The sequence below is a fragment of the Apodemus sylvaticus genome, chromosome 19, assembly GCF_947179515.1.
Source record: "Apodemus sylvaticus chromosome 19, mApoSyl1.1, whole genome shotgun sequence".
Taxonomy (NCBI): domain Eukaryota; kingdom Metazoa; phylum Chordata; class Mammalia; order Rodentia; family Muridae; genus Apodemus; species Apodemus sylvaticus.
Window position 1 is genome coordinate 6,766,867 of NC_067490.1, and position 23,083 is coordinate 6,789,949.

At 48.9% G+C, this 23,083-nt stretch overlaps 1 protein-coding gene across 2 annotated transcripts in view; it reads left to right on the forward strand.

The window, feature by feature from the left end:
* Cmtr1 (cap methyltransferase 1) overlaps positions 1 to 22,756 on the forward strand; it is a 42,132-nt gene extending 19,376 nt beyond the window's left edge. The window contains exons 6-24 of one of the 2 annotated variants that reach the window (XM_052164565.1): positions 1,052 to 1,123; positions 2,395 to 2,489; positions 2,603 to 2,675; positions 6,326 to 6,524; positions 7,487 to 7,605; positions 9,682 to 9,778; positions 10,103 to 10,235; positions 11,039 to 11,218; positions 13,655 to 13,711; positions 14,159 to 14,216; positions 14,807 to 14,875; positions 16,619 to 16,750; positions 17,382 to 17,504; positions 18,021 to 18,112; positions 18,628 to 18,696; positions 19,599 to 19,646; positions 20,336 to 20,448; positions 20,890 to 20,998; positions 21,544 to 22,756. In XM_052164565.1, coding sequence (XP_052020525.1) covers positions 1,052 to 1,123; positions 2,395 to 2,489; positions 2,603 to 2,675; positions 6,326 to 6,524; positions 7,487 to 7,605; positions 9,682 to 9,778; positions 10,103 to 10,235; positions 11,039 to 11,218; positions 13,655 to 13,711; positions 14,159 to 14,216; positions 14,807 to 14,875; positions 16,619 to 16,750; positions 17,382 to 17,504; positions 18,021 to 18,112; positions 18,628 to 18,696; positions 19,599 to 19,646; positions 20,336 to 20,448; positions 20,890 to 20,998; positions 21,544 to 21,685 — 1,980 coding nt within the window. In that variant the 3' untranslated portion in view covers positions 21,686 to 22,756. The remainder of the gene's footprint in view (positions 1 to 1,051; positions 1,124 to 2,394; positions 2,490 to 2,602; positions 2,676 to 6,325; positions 6,525 to 7,486; positions 7,606 to 9,681; positions 9,779 to 10,102; positions 10,236 to 11,038; positions 11,219 to 13,654; positions 13,712 to 14,158; positions 14,217 to 14,806; positions 14,876 to 16,618; positions 16,751 to 17,381; positions 17,505 to 18,020; positions 18,113 to 18,627; positions 18,697 to 19,598; positions 19,647 to 20,335; positions 20,449 to 20,889; positions 20,999 to 21,543) is intronic. The other variant, XM_052164566.1, reaches the window with a different exon arrangement.
* The last annotated feature ends 327 nt before the right edge of the window (positions 22,757 to 23,083 follow it).

Here is a 23,083-nt window from a genome sequence, read left to right on the forward strand (position 1 = left end):
CTGAGGCCAGTGCCTGCCTGCGACAGCTGCTAAAGATGCAAACGCAGGGCGCGGGACCAGCCCCTTCCTGTCCAAGCTACTCAATGAAGAGTGTCCAGGGATAAACTTTGTTTTGAAAATAAAGTTATTTTAAATAAACCGATTTAGCACATTACTCTTTTAATTAATGAACATTGCAGAATCTCAGTTTTGATTCCTTTTAGTAAACTGTTATCTAAGCAGTAGCTCTTGGGGGGTTTCGTTTGTTTGTTTTCAGAGTGTTAGGGATTGAACTTGTGTACACCAGACATAGGTATTCCATCCTGAACTATATGCCCTCAGCTCCCCCAGTGACTTTGAGAAGTATAAAATTGACAGGAGGCCAGAGAGAAGGCTCAGTGGTTAAAGCTCTTGTATGCAGGCCTGATGAAATGAGTCTGATTCCTGGATTCCGCGTGATTGGCTGCAGAGAACCAGCTCGTGAGAGTGTCCTCTGAACACTACAAGCATGTCATGTCATGGATGTACCTTCACATACACACGTACACACACATACCCCATGGGTGGGAAGACCTTTGGGAGCCCGGAACTTTGGATGCTGTCTTTGAGGTAGTGGTGCTTGGATGGGCTGGGCTAGCGCTGACCTCCGGCGAGGGCTAGTTGGGTCCTTGTCTTCTGTAAAGTTCACGTAAGTGCCCAGATCCAGCATGTGTGCTCATGTGAGTGTGGCTTCTGGGATGAAGTGCAGGCTTGTCGTGCAGGCGCCCCGTCCTCTGCCTTTACTCTAGGGGCATACAACTTGCGGATCTCCTGCCTGTGTGCGAGTTCCAGCCTCAGCATTTGGGCGTGCTGTAGCCATATGGTATCCACCCAGAGCTCCCAACAGACGGCTGCTTCTCACAGCCATCTGGAGCGCAGCCAGCGGGATTTGGGATTGCCTCTTTGTCCCCTCAAGGATTGCTGATTCTTGGCAGGGACTTAAGTCCCCTCTTGCTCGGAGTACTCCCTAATCTCCCACTCTCCAGGAGATAGTTCCACTGGGTCAGTATGTATGATTTCCTTCTCCCCACAGAGAAAGATGGTTATTGAAGATGAAACAGAGTTCTGTGGGGAAGAACTGCTTCACAGTATGCTGAAGTGTAAGGTAAGGCTGAGCTGGGCCAGGTGGGAAGCCTGTGGTGAGGGCACGGGGCTTTTTTAGTTTTTTTATTTTTATTTTTTGTGGGGGTGTGGTATTTAAGTGTTTTCCTGGAGATGGGAATAGAAGTGGTCCAAAGCAGTGTTTCTGGTAACTCTCTGGCCTCGGACTGGTGTGTTGTCCAGGTGGTGAGCAGTCAGCAAAGACCTCACTAAACCTCAGTGTATCAGAGCCGGGTAACATCCAAGGGGCCAGTGAAGGGAAAGTTTGGCATCATTTTGTAGTATCAAGTCAGTATTTAAACCTCATTTCTACAGTGTTTTTGCTGTGTGACCTTGGGCTAGTAGCTTGGGTATCTCTGTCTTCTCTGTAAAATTGGAGGCATACTTCTGGGTGGTTGAGTGTTAAATGAAATCGGAGTGTGTAGCAGCACTTGGAGGTTAGCTTCCTGGTACATCCTCTGACCTGGTGTGGGTCGGGACACATGGGTATACTCTGAGGAGGAAGTGGGTTAGAGAAAGATGAAGGCTACTTCACAGAGCTCTTCTTTGTGCAGACAGGGTTGGGAATATATCCATAGGTAACCATATCTCAAGTGAAGTGAGAATGTCTGTTTCTAGGAGGGATGTTGAAGGGGAGAGTTAGGAGGGTGTGTGTGTGTGTGTGTGTGTGGTGTGCGCTTGTGTTTGTGTGAGTGCTTGTGCACAGGAGACCCTGGTCTTGATTTGTTTCGAAGGTTATTTGCTTGCTTGTTTGTTTGTTTTGGCTTTTTAAGACAGGATTTCTTTGTGTAGCCCTGGCTGTCTCAGAACCCACTCTGTAGACCAAGCTGGCTTCAAACTCAGAGGTCTGCCTGCCTCTGCCTTCTGGGTGTTGGGATTAATGGGATGTGCCACCACCCAGCCTGTTTTTAAGTTTTGAGTTCCAGTCAGTGGAGCTGGATGCTGGGACTTCAGTTCCTTGGTAGGTTGTGGCGTCGTGAGGAAACAGTTTGCTGGGAGGATTAGCTGGACAAGAGTTGACTTTCTGTGACCCTTTCTGTAGGGGCACTTTTAACAACTTACCACAAGCCAGGCACCTGTTTCACTGGGGCTTTGACCATTCTACACGTGAGGTCATTGAGGGCCAGGAGATTGAGGGCCTTGCCAGGGTTACACATTGGGCTATTTCAAAGCTGTGATACAATAGGAACCCAGTTCCTTGGAAGGCAAAAGCCCTGGTCGTACCCCAGAGGGCCTGGGTAGTTCTTACTCTAGAATCTCTTTCTCTTTTGGCAGAGTGTGTTTGACATCCTGGATGGGGAGGAGATGCGGCGAGCACGCACCAGAGCCAATCCCTACGAGATGATCCGCGGGGTCTTCTTCTTGAACAGGTTGGCTGGACTTCCCTGCTTCCTGTTTGCACAGCTCCCTCCGCCTTTGATTGGAGCCTCAGTTTTCCGTATCCTGGCATTGACCCATGCTTTTCCATCTTGCTTTGTTACAGGGCAGCAATGAAGATGGCTAACATGGATTTTGTGTTTGATCGTATGTTCACAAATCCCCTGGACTCTTCTGGGGTGAGATTTTGTGATGTCAAGTGCATTTAAGCTTGGGTAGCCTGGAGAGCACCATTTGTTTGTCCCTGCTATGCAGTAGAGATGCATTCTGCTGCATTCCCCAGATAGAGTCCTTCAGTGCTTCCTGGTCCCAGGAGTGGCCCAGTGGGCCAGGCCCTAAAGATCTGTGATTTCAGCAGGGTCATTTTCTCTTTCTGCTACTCTGAACAAGCTCTGTGTGGGATTGTAATTATGAGACTTGGCCTTTTTCTAGATGCGGTAGAGCAAAATGATTTTCTGCTCTGTTACATCTCATTTCTCTGAACGTCAGCCCTCCACAGTGATAGGGAAAGCAAAAGGGGAAATTTCATTCTAGAATTCCCTTTGGGGTCAACGCGTTTTTACCCAGTCCTAGAAAGTTGGTGTCCTTTACAGTGACAGGGCCAGGAGCCAGCTGTCCCCAAACCTCTTTCTGCTTCACAAACCCTCATTCTACTAGACCCTGCCCCCTTCACTACTCAGCAGCTAGAGGAACTTATTTCCAAGTTCTCTGATATTTCAGCTCTCCCTGCCCAGCTACTGGTCCCATGCTGGTAAAAACTGGTGTGTAGACCCTCCAGCCTTTACTCATTGGCTTCTCCAGGACTCCCTCCAGCCTTCCAGGGCCAGCAGGTAGCACAGAAGCTCTTGGAATTAGCATTTCGAGAAAACTAGATTGATGCAATGTTGATTTAATTTTCCAAGCTCCCAGTGGTTTCCTTTAAAGGCCTGCCTAGCACAGGGGCTCTGTTAAGCTGGTGAGAAGCCCTAGCATCATCTGGGCTCTTGAACGTGTATGCCCTCAGCAGCTGGAATCTCGTTATTGTCCTTGACTATCATGAGAACGAAGTGTAGGCAGCAGGCTGTACCATTCAGGCCCAGGTGGATGCTCCTTACAGAGGGAGATGCCGCATGTTTGGACAGCTTCAGGCAGCGTCTTGACCTGAACTGATTGACAGTAGCCAGGGAGAATTGCCCTGTCAGAGGTGTGTCTTTGCACTCGCAATGCAAAAAGTGATTTCTCTGTAGTGTCCGGTGTGTTCTTCTTTTTCATCTCCATTTTCCCTGAGGATCTGAGTAAAAGCCTCGCCTAATGTGTTCTTGGAGCTGTGGCCAGCTGACATGGGAGTGGCCAGAAACTTAGGCGCACTGGGGCCTGGTGTTTTAGGTCAGACAAATCATTGCCTAAGCACTGGAAAACTGGAAGCTGGGGTAGAGAGAAGGAGAGAGGAGGATTTTATTTATCTGAGAGAAGCCCATCTGTAACATGTGATGGAGACAGTGAATGTGGGTGTTCCCTTTCGGTCTTAGGGGTAGCAGTAAAGGACTCACGGGGCTCCTGACTCACTTCCTGAGCAATGCTGCCCTTGGCAGACAGAGGAGAAGAATGCGGAAATGACTGGAGGTCTGACTCTAAGGAAGTTGATCTAGTTGAATATGTCACCTAATATTTGTGGCTAGTTTATAGTTTAGAAAGATTTTTTTGCCACAGTTGCAGCATTTAATCCTACAGCAGCCTAGAGAAATACCTACACTCATCCCAGTTTATAATTGAGCAATTGAGCTGAAGGGCTTCAGATATGTGCTTGTCCTGACTTCCAAGTGAGCAAGTGGCAGAGCTAAGAACTACCTGCCCCTTGTCTCATTACAAGGTCTTGCTATGTAACCTAGAGTATCCTTGACTTCACAGTAATCCTCCTGCCTCAGCTTCCCAAGTGCTGGATGGTATATGTACAATACCACGCACCTACAAACCGCTGGTTTTTGAAACCACACGATGAGATTATATTTAGGCACCTTATGGAGATACATTGAGTCCTTGAGCTTCCTGACTTACCCTTTGGCCAGAGAGGTTGGAGCCTAGGGCTAAGGCACCCATGCTGAGAAACATTGTTTCCTTCTATTCCGTGTTTACAGTGCTTAAACTTGGGACTCCTGCCCCACCCACTCTGCTGACTGCAGAGTGCTAGTGATGTTCTTGGCAAATGCTCTTGGGTGTATATGAAAATGATTATAATCCCAGTATATGGACTACAAGTGGATCTTCAGAACCCATTCCAGAGTACTGGGGTAGAGTAGTGAGCAGACTTGGAAAGAGCTGATAGGTTCCAGTGGTCCTGTGCGGGCTGGTTAAAGCTTGATGACGTTGACTTTTGCTAAAGTCACTTTCTCCAGAGATGTGCTTACTCCCTAGCCTTTGACACCCAAGAGTGACAGGGTTGCAAATACGAGGGTGTCAGTTTCCTAGAACTTTCTGCTTTCTGCTCTTATCAAGCAGTTGCGCAGTCCTGGACAGTCTGCCAGCTTTGTCCAGCCTGCAGAAAAGAAAGGCCAAGGCAGGAAGGAGCCACAGACCTGGCTAGCTGGAGGCTTCTGTGGTCACACTCTTGCAGTTTTGTCTTAGTATCATCTATGCAGATGATTTGTGTCTCTAGACAGTCGGTGGGTTACTGTGCTGGCCCTGGCCCGGGGCAGCATGTGTAGAGCAGAAGCACCTGCTGCTGACCCGTGCTCGGGGCAGTGTCAGTTCACGGTTAAAGGTAAAGTGACTTGAGGTGAACAAATACTGTCACTAGCTGGGCTGCTGCTGCTGCTGCTGGAGCACGCCTTTAACCTCAGCACCTGGGAGCCAGAGGCCAGACTGGTTCAGAGCAAGTTTCTGAACAGCAAGGGCTACACAGAGAAACTCTGTCTCACACTGGCCCCACCTATCCCCTCCTCCATAAAAAGAAGAAAGAAAGAACACTATCAATAGAAAGTCAAGTGATTTTTTTTTTTTTTGGTCTCATCAGCCCTAACATGGCATGGGGGCTCTGAGGATCCCCAGAGACTGCTACTGCTGCTAGACTAGCATCCCCGCTGCCTCCTTGGCAGCTCGCAGCATGCACTGGACAAAGGACACAGGAGGGTAGATGAGGAAACTCTGGTGTGATGTGCTCAAGTAGCAGAAGGCGCCAGTGACGTCTGACACCTGAGTTTGCTTTAACAGTGCTGTACTCTTCTTCCTGGTCTCTTGGTTCTGACAACCATACCATGGCTCTGCAGTCCGTCAGTAAGACTGGCAGCTACACGAAAAGCACAGGGACTCTGCACTATCTAAGTATAAACTTATTCCAAAGTAAAGGCAACTGAAGGACGCCAGGGGGGGAGGAGCCAGGGAAGGAAGATTGAGACCGTGCTATAGGAAGGCGGCCCCTAGAAGCTGGGCAGTGGGGGCTGCTTAGGGAGAGCCGTCATCTAATGCTCAGGCCCCTAGACTCCGACCCAGCTGCTGTGGACAGTTGTTGTGTATCTCAGTGTTTCTTCCTGTCTGTGGTGTTCTGCTCACCAGGTTACAAGCGTGGGGCAGTGTGGGGAGGGAACAACCCTGAGACATGGAGACACTTAGATAGGCACAGAGGTGCTTGTCTGAGGAGTCATGAGTCGGTCTGGTTGTGGGAAAGGTGCTGAGGATATTTTGGGAGAGGGAGCTCCAGTGGGCAGTGGTGACTGGAAATGTTTTGTGTGTGGTGGCTGGGTAGAGGGAGTGCTGGTTTATGCTCGCTGATGAGTGCCTCTTGTTCCTTGAGTTCTCCTTTTCCTCACTGAGCCGCCTGTTTCCCTATCTCCTTTTCTTCCACCTCTCTCTGCAGAAGCCACTGCTGAAGGAGTCGGAAATTGACCTTCTGTACTTTGCTGATGTGTGTGCAGGCCCTGGTGGCTTCTCCGAGTACGTGCTGTGGAGGAAGAAGTGGCACGCAAAAGGCTTTGGGATGACACTGAAGGGCCCTAATGACTTCAAGCTGGAGGACTTCTACGCAGCCTCCAGTGAGCTCTTTGAGCCCTACTACGGTAGGACGCCGGACAGGCTGGGCACTAGGAGATAGGGTCACTTCCGTGTGGGAACTTCAAGGCCCAAGCTGTTGCTACCTGTGCTCTTCCTGTTCTGTTAGACCCTGGCAAGGATCTTTTTTGTTTTTTAAACCACAGATCTGCACTCCCTAGGTAAACTCATCAAAGCCGTGTAATTCCTCCTTGCAGGATGGTGGATCTTGTGTGGTGATTGGGGTAATGAAACTGCCTGATTCCTAGCTGAAAACTGGCAGTTTCTCACAAACAGATCGTAAGGCCAGCTGCAGCCCTGTTTGTTGGTATCAACTGCACTTCCTAGCAGACAGCTTGGTGGCTCCCGGAGTCCCAGTGCCTGACAAACAGACTGGGCTGTGTCAGCAAATCCTGAATTCTTTCCTAACCTCCATTCTTATGGAGGTAGTGGTTGTTTGCTTTCTCGTGGTTTGGTTTTATTCTGTTTGTTTGTTTGCTCATTTGTTTGCTTGTTTGTTTTGACACAGGGTCTTTATATAACCCTGGCTAGCCTGGAACTCAGCTGTGTAGACCAGGCTGGCCTCAGCTCAGAGATCCTCCACTTGCTTTAGCCTCCCAAGTGCTGGCTAGGATTTGATGTTTTGGGGCGGGATCTCACTTTGTACCATCATAACTTGTGTGGCCATCATAAAACTTCCTGACTTGCCTTAAATTTATGGGCAGTGTTCCTGCTTCAGCCTCCTGAATACCTGTAGGCATGAGTCCCCATGCCTGACTAATACTATTTTTTAAACATAAGTGCTTTGAAAAGCCAGATCCTCTGCTTCTGTTGATGACTTTAGGCTGGTCGGTTCCCTTTGAGCTGTGGTTTCTGAGAACAGGGTTTGGCTCTTGCTGACCTCAGCAGAGACAGGATGGGTGCTGCTTCTCAGAGCCCCTGGGCCATCTGCTGGAAGCAGACAACCTCACAGTTTCTTGTCTTCCATCAGGTGAGGGTGGGGTTGATGGAGATGGAGATATCACCCGCCCAGAGAACATCAATGCGTTTCGGAATTTTGTCCTGGACAACACAGATCGCAAGGGCGTCCACTTTGTCATGGCGGATGGGGTAGGTGACTGCCTCTGTGAAGATGCTTTAAGGATGTTGTGAACTTAGGGGTTTGTTTTGTTTGCTGTGCTGGGAATTGAACCCTTGGCCTTGGGCATCCTCACTAAGTGCTCTGCTTTGGACCTCCCTCTTCCCCTCCCCTCACTGCCCTTGAAAAATGCTTTAGTTTCCCTCTTTAGCTGACCCAGTAAATGGTAACTCAATGTTCATATAGTAGGATACACATTTTTATTTATTTTATACATTTTCCTACAATTTTTGTAAAGATTCTCCTATTGTGAACACATTCGCTTGAGCTCACTTCGCTAACACAAAGGCCTCTAGTTGCTGAGGGACTGATGAAGTGTGGACCCCAGCTGTGGTCAGCTAGGCAGAACTGAATGGGAGCCACACTTGTCACTTGTCGGCTAGGTTGTTGCTGTTGGAGGCTCTCTTCAGGAGGCCCCTGAATCTCCCAAGCACTGACGGATACTTAAGCAGTAGCAGCAGCAGCACAGAATCCGTGGAGGCCCTTGGCTAGCTAATGTGACTTTTCAAGGGTCTACCTGAGCAGCTACTTGGGATGCAGAGAGAACCTACCACCACATAGTTCAGCGGAGGCCCTCTTATCCAGTAATCTCATGCCCCAGGGGAGCCCTCTCATGCGAGCCACTTGGGGAGAAAGGACAGACAGGATTCAATTGCTACAGGATCACATAGCTGGAGTTGAGAAGAGCCTTTGGAGTTCTTTGTGTGTGGAAGAAGGCAGAGTGTTAGAGGGACCTGTGAATGCCCTGGCTCCCTGAAGCCTGTACACAGTAGGGCAGCAGGTGGACAGCGTTAGGGAAGGCTAAGAGGAACGGACTGCACCTGTTGAACAGATGTGTGGGGTCTGCCAGTCTGTCTTTTCTGCCTTTGCTGCAGCAGACAGCAGGACTCAAGGATTTTCTGCTTTGGTAGCAGGAGGGCTAGCATGGCCTTCTGATTTATTTCTGTTACTTATTTTAAATGTTGACTGTATATGGTAATGTGTTGCACAAGGTATTTCCACACAAGTTTATATATATTGTACACTGAACATATTCCCACTCTCCCCCTCCCATCTCTATCTTTTCCTGTCTCTTATCTGTAAAATTTCTTTTTTTAGTCAATGTCTTCAAATAGCTGAGGCTGGCCTCAGACTTTCTGTAAGATAAAGTTGGCCTTGACTCCTGATCTCCAGCCTCTCCCTCCCAAGTGCTAGGATTCTAGGCATGTGCCACCAGGCCTGGCTCTGTTTTTGAATTCCTAATTAGCTCTAAAACAAACATGGATTTTGAGAAACATCTTTAAGTCTGGGAGACAAAGGTTAACATTCCTTTTATAGGACTGCATCAGTGAGATCTGGCTGATGAGGACAGCTTAACAAAAGCTAGCGTTCCTGTTCTCTGCTGTGCAGTCATAATGGGCAACATGGTCTGTCCTGAGTTTAGTGTGTCTATTCAGTCTGTTGTGTCGCTGATTTCCAGAACTTCTCATTTTGTAAACTGAAGCTGTACCCATTAAGACCAGTCCTCTCTTTTGTTGCCTGCCTCCTTTCCTTAGCTGGAAGCATGCTTCATGGCTGGCAGCCCTTTGCTGAAGGGAGATGCTCTGGGAATTGCAGCATGCCTTCTTGGAGCAAACTCTGGCCTGAGAGAGTGCCAGCTAGAAGAAGGGCTGCACAGCCAGGGCAGGGTGGTGGTTACTGTAGCTCAGGCTTGACCTTCCGAGGTCAGAGCATGGCAGAGCGCAGCAGAATGTTTACCTGTTTACTCCGCTCTTCTTAGGACTTAAACATTTTTCTGTCTCTTGGTTGACCAATGATAAAGCCAGTACATTGCCTCTCTTCTGCCTTACTTGTCCCTGGGTTCCCACATGGAATTCAAAGTTTTCTGGACCATTATTTGGAAAAGCAGACTGTGATTTAAGAGTTATAGAGCAGGAACTTGGCCGGAGTTGAGCAGTACTGACCACTTTACTCTGACAAAGAAAGATGGCGGCTCCTGGTGGGGTGGGGCAGAGGGGGCTGTGCTTCTCCGTCCTTACCGTCTCTCTGGGCTTGTGCTCGTGTTTCAGGGCTTCTCTGTGGAGGGCCAGGAAAACCTGCAGGAGATCCTGAGCAAGCAGCTCCTGCTGTGCCAGTTCCTCATGGCACTGTCTGTTGTCCGCACAGGTGATGTTTCCTTTCCAAGTCCCCTCCTCTCCAAGGGCCCACTGAGGCCCTACCTGTGTTTGATGAGAGCATGTACAGGGCTTGGTTAAGAAACCTTGTATCAGGTAGCTGGTGACCAGATGAAGACTACAGGGAGGGAAAGGCACGTGACCCGCAAAGCACTGTCTACAGCTGGCTGTCTCATAAATGACCTTGGGCTCGTTGTCTTTACTACCTGAGGTGACCTCCCCCATATCCTGAGGTGTCCTTCCCACATCCTGAGGTGACCTCCCCCAAGTCCTGTAGTAGCCACTGATTGCCCTGGGCATTTTGTCTCCAATCCAGGTGGCCACTTCGTCTGCAAAACCTTTGACCTCTTCACACCGTTCAGTGTGGGCCTCATTTACCTGCTGTACTGCTGCTTTGAACGCGTGTGTCTCTTCAAGCCTATCACCAGCAGGCCTGCCAACTCAGAGCGGTAAGACTTCCTGTTAGACAGCTTACAGAGAGCCGTCAGCCGTCAACCCTGTGCTTCTGTCTGGCATGAACTTTTAAACTGTTGAAAACTTTGACTTTGGAGGTATGATTCTCTGATAGAAGCCAGGGTCCTTGGTCTGAGTGGTCATCATTAGGTTGTTCAGACTGCCACCTCCACAGCTGTGTCCATCTCAGATGCTCATGCTGGTCCAGGAAGAGTGTGACTATTAATAGAAGGTATAGGCTGGCACTAGGCAAGGGTGCCAGTAAGGGGGTGGCCATACAGAGGTATGTTGGCAGCCAGGTGCCCACGGATGAGGTTAAGAGTAAACAAGGCCAATCCGAATTGTCAGGTAGCCTGTTAAAGTGCAGACTTTAGTGGAGACTTTGATCCATTACGCCTGTAACAGCCTCTCCAAGTCACGTCTGCTGGTACAGAACAATCGGGAATATCTTATAGATGGGCATATAGTCTCACATATAAGGAAAAGATTTTATATATTTTATTTTGAGAATAAAAATCCCTGGCTGGCCTGGAACTTACTACATAGACCAGGCTGGCCTGGAACATAAGATATTTGATTGCCTGTGCCTTCCAAAAAGAATTTAAAGCATATTGCCACCAATTACTATGAAAAGGAAGGACTTGAGGTAACATTTTTTTAAGTCACAGTACGTGTCGCCCTTTGAACTCAGGCTTAAGGTTGAATAGAAAGACTGTTTAGCTGTGACTCCAGCAGTGGAATGAGGGCGTGGGCTGGGAGAAGGCTCTCACTCCTTGGAATGACAGGCTATCTCCTGCAGGTATGTGGTGTGCAAAGGGCTGAAGGTGGGCATAGATGATGTCCGGGAGTACCTCTTCTCCGTGAATATTAAACTCAACCAGCTTCGGAACACTGAGTCTGATGTCAACCTGGTGGTTCCCTTGATGGTGATCAAAGGAGACCATGAATTTAATGACTACATGATACGGTCTAATGAGAGGTAAGCCACCTGGCTGTCTGCTGGTACTGCTAGGTTGGTCAGGATGCCTAGAGACGAGAATGCAGGACCTGCTGTATCTTGCAACATTCTGTTGTCTGGGTTTGCTCTGCTGGCTCTGTGACATTCTAGGACTTTGGGCTACTTTTTGGCTATCTGTTCTATTAGTGTGTCTTGTTGCAAGGAGGCGGGTAGATCTCGGGCTCCACAGTCCTGTCCTCAGCCCGTGGACCGGAGGCAGGGGCATTCCTTAGTAAACAGAGCTTACAAGGTTGGTGCCTTGTGGAGATCACCCTTGCTTGAGGCCTGCGGTGAGTTGGGGGCTAGTACAGTGCTTTGTCAGTGCAGGGGTGCTTCAGTGGGAGTGGAAAGCTATGCTTTTTCCTTTATCTGACCCCCTCCCCACCCCGGTCCATTCTCACCCAGGGCTGGAGTTACATGCAGGGGTGAGCCATCCCACATGGATGCTGGGGACCAGACCCATTGTTCTCTGCAAGAGCAGTGTGGTTTTTCAAGACAAGGTTTCTCTTTGTAGTCCTGGCTATCCTAGAACTTGTTCTATGGACCAGGTTGGCCTCAAACTCAAGAGATTTACATGCTTCTGCCTCCCAAGTACTAGGATTAAAGGTACATGTGCCACCCCACCTGGCCACTGTAGTGCACATTCTTAACTGGTTAGTCATCTCTGGCTATTTCTCTAAAGACTGTTTTTTAAGTGTTAGCTTTTTGTTTTTTTAAAATAAATACTGAGTTAAAGAGCTGTCCATATATTTTGGACATTAATCTCTTACTAGACTTGAATATGAAATACTATTTCCTGGTCTGTATTTTCTTTGCACTGTATTATGTCCTTGGCACAGAAGTTTGTAACATCAGTGTGGCCAGGCTTACTCATTTTTCTTATTATTGTACTTCTAGTGTGAGGCTTTTCCCTGTGTTTTCTTGTAAATTTCATAAGTTTAGCCCATGTGTTGAGATATTTCATTTTTAATTATTTTTTGGATATGGCATTAATTAATTGTTTTCAGATCTTCCAGACTGTCCTTTCTCTAGTAAATGGTTTTGGCACACTTTCCAAACCCTTTTGCTACTTATTAGCAATGCTAATAAACAGTAGTAAATGAGTATTTATTTCTAGGCTTTCTATCTTGTTCCAGTGGCATGTCATCTGTGAAGTGAGATAATTTTACTTCCTTTCCAGGTTGGCTATCTCAAACTTCAAAATTTTGATAATGAAATCCAATTAGGCCTTCTCCCCCCCCCCTTCTTTTCTTGGTGAATAATTCATTTTCTCTCCAAAAAGTCTTAGTTTGCATGCTCTGTGTAGCTTTGGCTGATTAGAACTTGCTATCCTCCTGCCTCTGTGATCATCCTGAGTGCTAGGATCACAGTGTCTTATCTTTCCTTGGTGTTTCCCAACACACTGACTCTTCCAAATGTTCCAACTTCCCTCCTGGAGCACCAAGTTTCTATTTGCAATCATTCCATTTCAGCCTACAGACTTTATTATAGAGACGCTCTGTTTGGCTTTTGTTTATTTAAAAATGCATTTCTTAGACATCAAGGTGTGTACCAGTAATCCCACCACTCAGAAGGCAGAGGCAAGGGGATCTCTGCACTTTCCAGGACAGGCAGGGCTACATATTGAGACCCTATTTCAAAACAACAGATAAAATACCACAACAAAAGCACGTCTTTTATTTTTGAGGAACATTTGAATTGGGTATGGAATTTTTCTTTTACCACTTTAAAGATATACCATTCCACACTTCTTCCCTTTTTTCTGATGGGAAGCTCAGGTTTTTTAAAATATTTCTTTTCTTTCCTTTTTGTTTCTTATGTGTCTGTGCATGAGTGCCATTGTCATAGAAGCCAGAGGCATTGGAACCCCCCTCCCCCCCACAAGCTGTAGTTCCTGTGGTTGTGAGCCATTTGAGGTGGGTGCTCTTAACTACTGAGTCACTCCAGCTCCCACCATTGTCTTGTCATTCTTGTATATCACGTGTCATTTCCTCTAGTTGTTTTCAAGAAGTCAGAGGTTGATTGACATCAGTTGCTCTTCCCCTTACATATTGAGGGGAGGGTCTCTCATTTGACCCTAGAGTTCACCAAACTCATCTAGTCTAGCTAGCTGGCTTGTTCCAGGGATCCCACCTCCACTTCCAGAGTGCTGAGATTACAGGTGAGTGGCCAGTGCTTGCAGCATTTATTCCGGTGTTGGGGAGGGGCTCCGTTGTTGCTTAGTCAGTCCTTTAAGGGTAGATGAGAACCTTCTTTTCAGCAAGACTCTACCCTGAGTGTTTCCTGGGTTGCTCCACTCTGTTCTGCTCTGTCTTTGGGCCCCAGGTAACCGCTGGATGGGCTCACTTAACTCATCAGTGAGTCTCTGCACTGCTACACTTCTCTGCTGATGTCAATGTGTGGTTTGTGTTTTCCTAGCTACTGCAGCCTGCAGATCAAAGCTCTGGCCAAGATCCATGCGTTTGTACAGGACACGTGAGTGCTGCATAGTCTGCATGTTCACTGGTCTCAGTGCGGAGGCGGGGCTGCCTTTTCTCTCCCAGCAGCTCTTTCTCTTCTCTTTTCTTTTTTTCTTATTCTTTTGGGTTTTTTGTTTTGTTTTGAGTCATATTTTCTCTGTGTAGCTCTGTCTTCATACTCAGATCATCTGCCTGCCTCTGCTACCTGAGCACTGGCATTAAAGGCATGTGCCAGCACTGCCCGGCCCAGTGACAGACTGTCTGATTTAAAAGCCATTCTTGTGGGTTCATTTTGCCTTGTGGAATATCAGCATAGTGACAGAGATCTTTGAGAACAAAGGAGAAATCAGAATGTGCTGGTGGGTGGAGGGAAGGGCGTGTATAGGGGATGCTGGCTACAGTCCGTGGGATTGTCGCTGGTGTACTTCCTTAGGTCCCAGAAGGCTCTGCTTTTGTTCCCCAGGACCCTGAGTGAGCCTAGGCAGGCAGAGATCCGGAAGGAGTGCCTCCAGCTGTGGGAGGTAAGCAGCCCCTTGCCACTCCAGGCCAGGAAGCCGGAGTTAAGCAAGGATTGTGACCTAGTTCCCCACCCCCAACCTGAAGGGTGCCCAGCTCCTTGGCATGCTACAACTCTCCTTGGCTCTCCGGGCAGCTTGGCCAGCAGCTAGGTCAGAGAGCACAGGTTCTGGGTAGGCTGCATGTTACCTTGATGGCCCCATATAGTGAGACATGGAGAAGAAAGGATTGGACAGGGAGTGAACACTGTACCTCAGCTCCCTTGCCAGGCATTTGCTTGCATGCCGTTTCTTCTTCCCTAGCCTGAGTCCATGTCCTCTCACAGTGTGTCCACAAGGGACTTAAAAAACCGAAGCCAGAGCTGGAGAGGTGGTTCAGCAGCTAAGAGCACTGGCTGCTCTTCCAGAGGACCCAAGTTTGTTCTGCAGCACCCACATGCTGGCTCTCAACTGCCTGTAACCCCAGGTCCAGGCGCTCTGATGCCCTCTTCTGGCCTTGGCAGGCACCAGGCAGCCACACATGTGGCACACAGACACTCGGGGCAGGCACCAGGCACACACACACACTTACAAAGCCCTTTGCTATGTCCTTCCAGATTCCAGACCGGGCTCGAGTTGCTCCTTCCCCTACAGACCCAAAATTCAAGTTTTTTGAACTAATCAAGGTAAGTCTGATTCATATGGCAACACCTGAGAGGCCTTTTTTCTAGGTGGACAGTGTTACCCTGGCTTCTGTAAGGACTGAGAAGGCATCAGCCTCGGAACTAAAGGGGTGGTCTAGTCTCCCCAGTGAGCTGTAGAATGTAGGGTTTCCTAAGAGCTCCTCGGGCCGGCAACAGCATTCTGCTTCCAAAGGGTGTGCTGGCTGCTGGGGTCCAGCCCAGCCATTGACAGGGTGGCCCGAGAGGAGATAAGGAGTGTCAAGGGAGGAGTCAGGTGTTGTGGTCAGGGGAATCTCACAGCACTGACTGACTAGCAATCAGGTTGCTTTCTTATTTATACAGGTTTCACAGAGCAAAGGCAGACTAATGATTATCCAAGAAGTACAGATTAGATCAATTTGTCTATGGACATGTGTCTGGGGTTACAAGGTGTCAGTCACAATCAGAAAGTATAAATAGAACAGATTTTGTTCTTATTATCACCCCTATAACTCCCAATTCAAAGAATCTAAAGGCTGTCTTCTCCAAAGCAAGCATGTTCATTATATGACAGCTTGATTTTAGGTTAGCAGTGTTTGGAGTTTTACAGCGTTCCAGACAAACAGAATATCTTAACTGCTCTTTTTATGAATAGCAGATACTGATACCTAACTCCTTTCATCATCTACGCAATTAAATAGGAAATAGTTATTTTAGTCAGTCTATCTTATTTACTAAGCTCTGTGTGATCCTGTATCTTTAAATTACATTTTCAGAGACTTCCAAGCGTATTGTCAAGAGAGGCTTTGAATTTGTTACCTGTTCTCCTGGCTAGTCAGTTTGTCAACCATCTCTAAATTTACCCTGCACCAATTATACTGTTGGAGTTTGCTTAGGCTTATAAAGATATTAGCATTTTAGTGCTTATCCTGTTCTCCAGGACATAAGGAACATTTCCAAATAGGGCCAGATAGTTATTTTCCTAAAAGCAGAGGGATAATAAGTTTAGGACTTTCCTAAAAAAAACTTAGACATGATTTTCTTGGGAAAAGACATAAATCATAATGCAGAAAAGGTCCCCAACAGTGTCACATGCAGAGACTGAAACCTAAAAGTGAGAGAACAGCAGTGATCCCAGCACTCAGCTCAGCGCCACTGGAGTGTCCAACAGCTGTGCTGGCCTCATGGCTTCTGCTGTTTTTAGTGGATATGGCTGTGTCAGCTGGCCTATGTTCTTCAAAATGCAGGGTCATAAGGGATTTGTCTACAGGGTAGCTAGGGATTGTGGGAGGATGAGGCAGGGGAACTGTGAAGGAGCCACATTGGGTCTGGCCTGAACCATCTTCTCCATCCTGTGTTTGGTGAGCTAGTCAGAGTTCCTCTGCCATCAGCCTCCAACTTTCCCAGGGCATCACTTCAGTCTGGCCTACTTATGGTCATTGTGTTGGGTTTGTGGAGGTCAAAGACTAGAGATTCAAAATCTTTCTAAATGGGGTGGAGAAATTACATCTCTGCTCTCAGGCCAACTGCTAGAGAATCCTTGCTTCCCATGTCACTGAATATGTGGCTACTCTATTCTGGTGACATTCCCAAGTTTCTCCTAATAGGGCCTAAAGGAATACTTTAAGTGGATGGAAATAGATATTGTTTAGTGACTGGTTAGGTGGAGAAGTGGGTGCAGGGGAGCCTGCTTCTGAGAGCAGGTGACTCCTGCCCCTCACCTCTGCCAGTCTGCCACTGCAGTATTTTCTTCGATCCATGCCGCAGGACACTGACATCAACATCTTTAGCTACAAGCCCACACTGCTAACTGCCAAAACCCTGGAGAAGATCCGTCCTGTGTTGGAGTATCGTTGCATGGTGTCTGGCAGCGAGCAGAAATTCCTCCTGGGCTTGGGGGTAAGTCGGCAACTGGCCTCCCATTGGCTTGGGGTGGTGGCAATGCCCTCTGTCTATAGATGTAGACAGCTTCTAGCCACATGATGTACTCATTCTGTTGGCGTCCAAGAGAAGGGCTTCCTGGAAACCTTCCTTTCTTGCCCGGAGCTGACTAAGTATGATTCACTCACTTATGCTTTTGTTGCCTTGTGAATTTTTCCCACTGCCTAACCCTGCCTGACTGAAGGAAAGATTGCTTTTCTTGAGATGCAGAGCCAATAGGTCACCTGGCTGATCCTGGATGGCCAGGTTTCTGCAATCCCACCCCTGCCAGGAAGACGTCCCTTTTCCTCTTCTGGGCCATGGAGGGAGGATGGGCCTGTTAGCTTCTGTCTTCCTTGACTAGGCAGCCTTAGCACTCTCCTACCCTGCATCCTGCCATGAAGTTGATTTTTCCCCAGTTACTTGTGTCTACCCTTTGTCTTCTCCTTTTGTTTTCTCTTGGTCCTATAATCTTAACCCCCCACATGCACATCAAATTAGATGAAGGTCTTTTGCCAGGTGAAGGCAGACAATTGTCATAAAACTCATCCTTTGAGAACAGAGCCTCCCATTCCTTAGTCTCCATGCTCTCCCTCCCTTCTGTCTGCAGAAGTCCCAGATCTACACTTGGGATGGCCGCCAGTCAGACCGTTGGGTAAAGCTGGACCTGAAGACAGAGCTGCCCCGGGACACACTGCTCTGTGTGGAAATTGTGCATGAACTGAAAGGGGAGGTCAGAAGGGTTTCTGTTCGCAGATGGCCCTGAGGCACGAGGATTGGGGTCCTGTGGAGACTAGCCTTTCACCTTTGTTTTCATGGTGTGGTAGAATAATTTCCTCTAATACTGTTGCCTTGTACTGTGGGGGAAGGGACAGATTCAGAAAATCTGTCTTCAGTCCTTTGATCCTACTAGGTGTTTTTAGTAGCCAATTTAGTTCATAACTAGGAATCCCTTAGGAAAGAAGAGACCTGTCATTTTTGGGGAGCTTTGAGTTATTATAGGGTAGGTATGGCATTCAGAACACTCCAGGTGAACAGGCCACAGTGGGAAGCTAGCTTTGGCTGGAGCAAGCATGGTGGCTGTGTGACTGGATTTGAGGCTCCTGCGGGCCCCCCTCCCTAAAGCCCAAGCTAGCCTGTGCTCAGGACCAGTTGGCAGGGAAGCTAGATGCAACCTTTCCCCAGCTTAGCATGGCACAGTAGGCCAAGGGCTAGTGCTGCACAGCAGACAGCATGCTTCTTGTTGTAGGGGAAGGCCCAGCGGAAGATCAGTGCAATCCACATCCTTGATGTCCTGGTGCTGAATGGCAGCGACGTCCGAGAGCAGCACTTCAACCAGCGGTGTGCCTGGGCCCTGGGGCAGGGAGGGCAGGACTGCTGGTGTGTCCACACCAGGCTGGGCCCAAAGGCAGGAGGAAAGACCAGTTGGCCTTGCAGCTGAGCTGAGCACCTTAGTTTCCAGATTCTAGCACGTTGCACCATGCCACAGTTGCTTATTGAGGTCATTTTTGTTTAAAGATTGAACAAGGGTAATCTTGTTTGACGAGGGAGGGTTTCTTCTAAAAATCATGACCAGAGTGTGGGTAGTCACAGTTTAGTATACTTGGGCTAGAGTGACAGAACATGTGTGTACTGTAACAACACCTCAAGTCCTCATGAAGATGGCTGAATACAGTGGAAGGACACCTTAGGAAAACCCGAGGTCAGAATCCAGACAACAGATTGGGCTCTGGGGGACATGAATGCTGCCACTTGGATGGTTGGTGTAGGTCTGGACCCTCTCATCTATCTGGTGGAAATGCTTTAGCACAGGTGATGTCCCTGGCTTGCCTCTAAGGATTATGTTTGGATTATAGAATTCAGCTTGCTGAGAAATTTGTGAAAGCAGTTTCTAAGCCCAGTCGGCCAGACATGAATCCTATCAGGTAAGTATGTCATTCTCCTCCAGAGCCCTTGGGTTGTAGCTTTCTGTTGCTTACCTCTCCTGTCCTATGCGCCATGACAGGGTTCAGTGGCAGGATGGGTAAGGTTTCCTAATTTGAGCTACCCATTTACATTAGTCAGTGTCCTTAGCTGACTGCATGGAGTGGGGATTTGACTGAGACGGTGCTCGAGGAGAAAGAGGGCCCTGTCAACAGTAAGCGTAAGAGGGTAGATGGAGCAGACTGCCTTCTCCAGGTCAGAGGCTGTGGGCACCAGAGGGGACAGCACATACTCCTGTGTTAGCAGAGAAGTATTGGCAATGCTCACCAGTAAGCCTAGAATTGAGGAGGCAGAGCAGCGTCTCAGTGAGCTTAGCCTGGGTAGTGTGATGTCCTGTCTGCTGGTTTCAACAGGCAGCTTACCCAGGAGCAGTTCCCAAGGCAGGTTTGGTGCCCCCAGATATGGAGGGCTGGACCTCAAACTAGAGCCCTACACCCTTTATAGGGTCTGTGCCTGCAAGAATAAAGAGTTTGAGAGCTATTTAGAATTAAGCTATGGGAAGATCTAACATCTATGTAGACAGCCAGGACTTGTGACCTGTAGTGTCAGTGAAAGGTACTTGAGGATAAGGGTATGTTAGAGAAATGTGCTGGCAATGTCTTTCCTCTCTTAAGCCCCTCCTCAGGACTTCCTGCTGAATCCCAGCTACGGGTGCAGTGCCAGGGCTTGTGTGGTAGCTCTGAAACCTAGGCCGGCTATAGGACAGTAATGTCACAGGCTCAGCAGCCTCATTTTTGTGGGCTGTTGGTTGTAGGGAGGGTCTGAGGACAAGGGCAGGTCTAGGACGTCCCTATACCGTTCACAAGCATATCCCAGGAAGCTCTGTCACCTATTCTACTTACAGGGTGAAGGAGGTGTACCGGTTAGAAGAGATGGAGAAGATTTTTGTCAGGTGAGTAACTTATATGCTTTAGATTGGTGGTGGGACATATAGCTGAGTCAAGACATTTTATCTGCAGGGTGGGTGGTAGAGCTGGCCCTGGCACTACTTACCACACACTTACACACCCTCTCACTGATATGCTGGTGAATCCCAGCTGTGAGCTAGCTCAGCACCTATCAGGAAGGAAGCAAGGTAACTTTATGTCAGGCAGAAATATGGGCAAAATTAATGCTAGAATAGTTAAGATTGTCCTCGCAAGAAACAGAGGTGATGCAAGCTGCTTGAAACCCTAAATCCCAACTCACAGACTACGCCCGGAGTGGGCAGAGGGCACATATGTGTGTTATAAACCTTCGGTGTGCCTACCACATTCAGCAAATGAGTCCCACTGTGAGAGAGCTCCCAGGTAGTCCTCTGACAACCAAGTGGCGCTCCTGGTTTCTGAATCCCTGGTTGGTATGGATGAGAGGCAGCACCTCCGTGCCTGCTGCTTGACTGGAGCGCAGAGAGAGCCTGGCTCTACACTTGGCTCTGTCACCAGCGGTCCTTAGTACGGCTCAGGGCAGTGCTTAAGTTTCCTCTGTCAAGCCAGGATAGAACGTTAACACCACTGTGAATTTCCTGGAGACTAACATTAGCATGCCCAACTCTGTCCCTTGTGCATGTGCTTCCTGGGTGCTCATGCATTGGGGAACCAGGTTAGAAATGAAGCTCATCAAAGGCTCTGGTGGCACGCCAAAGCTCAGCTACACAGGACGGGACGACCGGCACTTTGTCCCCACAGGCGTCTACATTGTCAGGACTGTAAATGGTAGGTACTGCATGACTGTTCCCTGCCCCTTACTCAGCAAAAGTGACTTGACTCAGACTTCCTTGTTGAGGTGGACAGCAGTCAGCTGTCAATTTCTGAGATACCTGTTAGAACCATCTCCAAACAGGGCCTGTTCTGACCTTGGGCTAGGGGCGGGGAGAGATGAAATTGTAGCTGCTCACATGGTGTTCTCAGCAGGCAAGCATGGCCCCTCCACTGTGTACTCCTGTAGGCTAGAGATGCCACCTTTGTGGTGGAGAGCACCAGGATAGGCCTTAGGGAAGTTATAGTCTGCCATCCTCTTGAGCCATTTAGGCTTGGCCATTGGAAACGGGAGGGAATAAGCAGGGGAAGGAAGGATGGGCAGCCTCGGCCAGGGCCAAACCCATCCCCATCCCCATGGGTACTGTCCTGAGGCCTGCCCTCTTTCTTCTCCCTTAGAGCCATGGACCATGGGAATCAGCAAGAGCAGCAAGAGGAAGTTCTTCTTCAATAAGAAAACCCAGAAGTCCTTCTATAATCTCCCTACGGAATCCATTGCCCCCTTTCAGTAAGTAGCCCTCCATTGGCTTAAAACCCATCCCTGCCCTGTGGAAAGAGGCTGCCTCAAGTATGGACCTGATTCACCCAGAGCCTGGGTAGAGAGCTGACTGGCTGGGTGGTGGAGGGGGACCTGCCAGAGAGTTTGGAGGAACCTGTTGCAGGAAGCTTGCCCCTTAAGACTCAAGGTCCTAGGTATTCCTCCTCAAGACATGTTGGTCAGGCTGCTGGACAAGAGCCTCTAAGGCAGCCCCAACAGGGCCTCAAATTAGTCACTGGCACTTGTTTCTGTAGCTGGATAATACTGACCTTAGTGGAACAGGTGAGCTAGGAACACCAGTAGTAGTCTAGCTGGATGCAGGTTGTGGCAGCAAAGGCATGGGAGGAGCTGGGGCCTACTGGGTGGAACTTCAGATGCCAGAGGGGTATCTCTCAACTTGAGGCATTGACAGAAGCCAGTGTAAAAGCACCCAGCCAGGGACATGCTAGTGATCTCTTGGTCCTGCACCACCAAGGTACAGCAGTCTAATGGTTCCCTCCCCGACCCCTTTGTAGTACCTGCTACTACAGCCGGCTCTTCTGGGAGTGGGGAGATGGCTTCCATATGCGTGACTCCCAGAAGCCCCAGGATCCAGACAAGCTGTCCAAGGAGGACGTCCTTTCCTTCATCCAGAGTCACAATCCTATAGGCCCTTAGGGTTTCCACCTGATGAATGTCCTGTCATTCTTAAGGCAGGGCCCAGTGTCTGACTCCTTCTGCCTCTTGGAGAGGAACTGGGACTGTTCTCCCTGGTCATAAGGGAGATGGGCTCTTCCCCATTCCCAAGGAGCTCTGTTGGGCCTTAGGATGCATCCTGTGGAACTCTGCTGCCTGAGAACTGACACCACCAGGAGTCAGCCTTAAAAGCAGCGGCTCAAGGGCAGGTCAGTGCTTAGGACTTGCCAGAGTGGTAGACTTTGGGCTCAGCCATTCCCTCTGGAATTTGTAGACTCAGTGTTCTGAGTTCCATTTACTGCCCCCAAGAGCAGTCAGGTCCTTGTTTTGCCCAATCTCCACTAGACCAGCCAAATGTGGAGGCCCTCCCTCATCATGCGCTGGCCAGGAGCAGCTGTCGTACCAATCAGAGTTGTTTCTTGTGGTCTTTCCCCACCCTAATCCTGGAGTTTGTCCTGGCAGGAGTGCGGACCCAGTATCAAACATCAGAGGTTTGGGCACTGGGTGTAACTGCTCCTTGAGTTCCCACCTCATGTGTTCTAAGCACTCTAGGAGAGGAGCAGCCTAAAAACCTGCCCTTTTCTGTTCCTCTCAGTAACAGAAAGTTACACTAGCAGTCCAGGCCACCTGAAGCCCTTGGCAGAGTTCTGAGCTAGTGGTGGCTCCAGCTGCCCCTTCCCTTCACTGGAGGAACAGACCCATCTGCTTTGATTTGTCTATAGTCAGTCACTCCATTTCCTGTCTCTGTAAGAGGGAGGAATGGCAGCAGCTTTGGGTTGGGGAGGGTACCTGTGGTTGTTTCTAATGGGAAATCTCTTTCAAGAGATGTTCATGCAGGCTCCCTAGGGCCCCATGCCAGTGCCAGACTGGTTTCCATGGAGATAGGGCACTGAGGCACCTGTGAGGTTGGAATTGACTCCACCATGGGAGGTCCCTTCCACCAGCCCCCAACCCTTAAGCCAGCAGCAAGTGCTAGGACGCCATATTTCCACCCAATTCTGGGTCTATCAGTGTCTTACAGAATCGTGGATCATTAAACATATTTTTACCTGTTGTGTGGCTCTGGGCTGGCTGCTGTTGTCCACAGTGCTGTGTGGTTGAGGAAGGGGAGTTTGTGGAATGAAGCAAGCCTCTCTAGCTCCTGAGACTGCTGCCTGCTAGACAGGGAGCCCAAAGGCATGAAGGTGCAGTTCCTGTTTAAAGCAGGACTGAGGGGTGAGTGAGCCCACCACCCTAGGAGAGTGGGGAGGCACATTCCTTCTCTTGCATAAACACACAGCTCACTGCATGGCAGTCCAGGATCAGTCTGTGTGACCAACATAGTAGAGGCTTCAGCCCAGTTACTGTCACTAGACAAGGGCTAGGAGAAAGGGTCTTCTG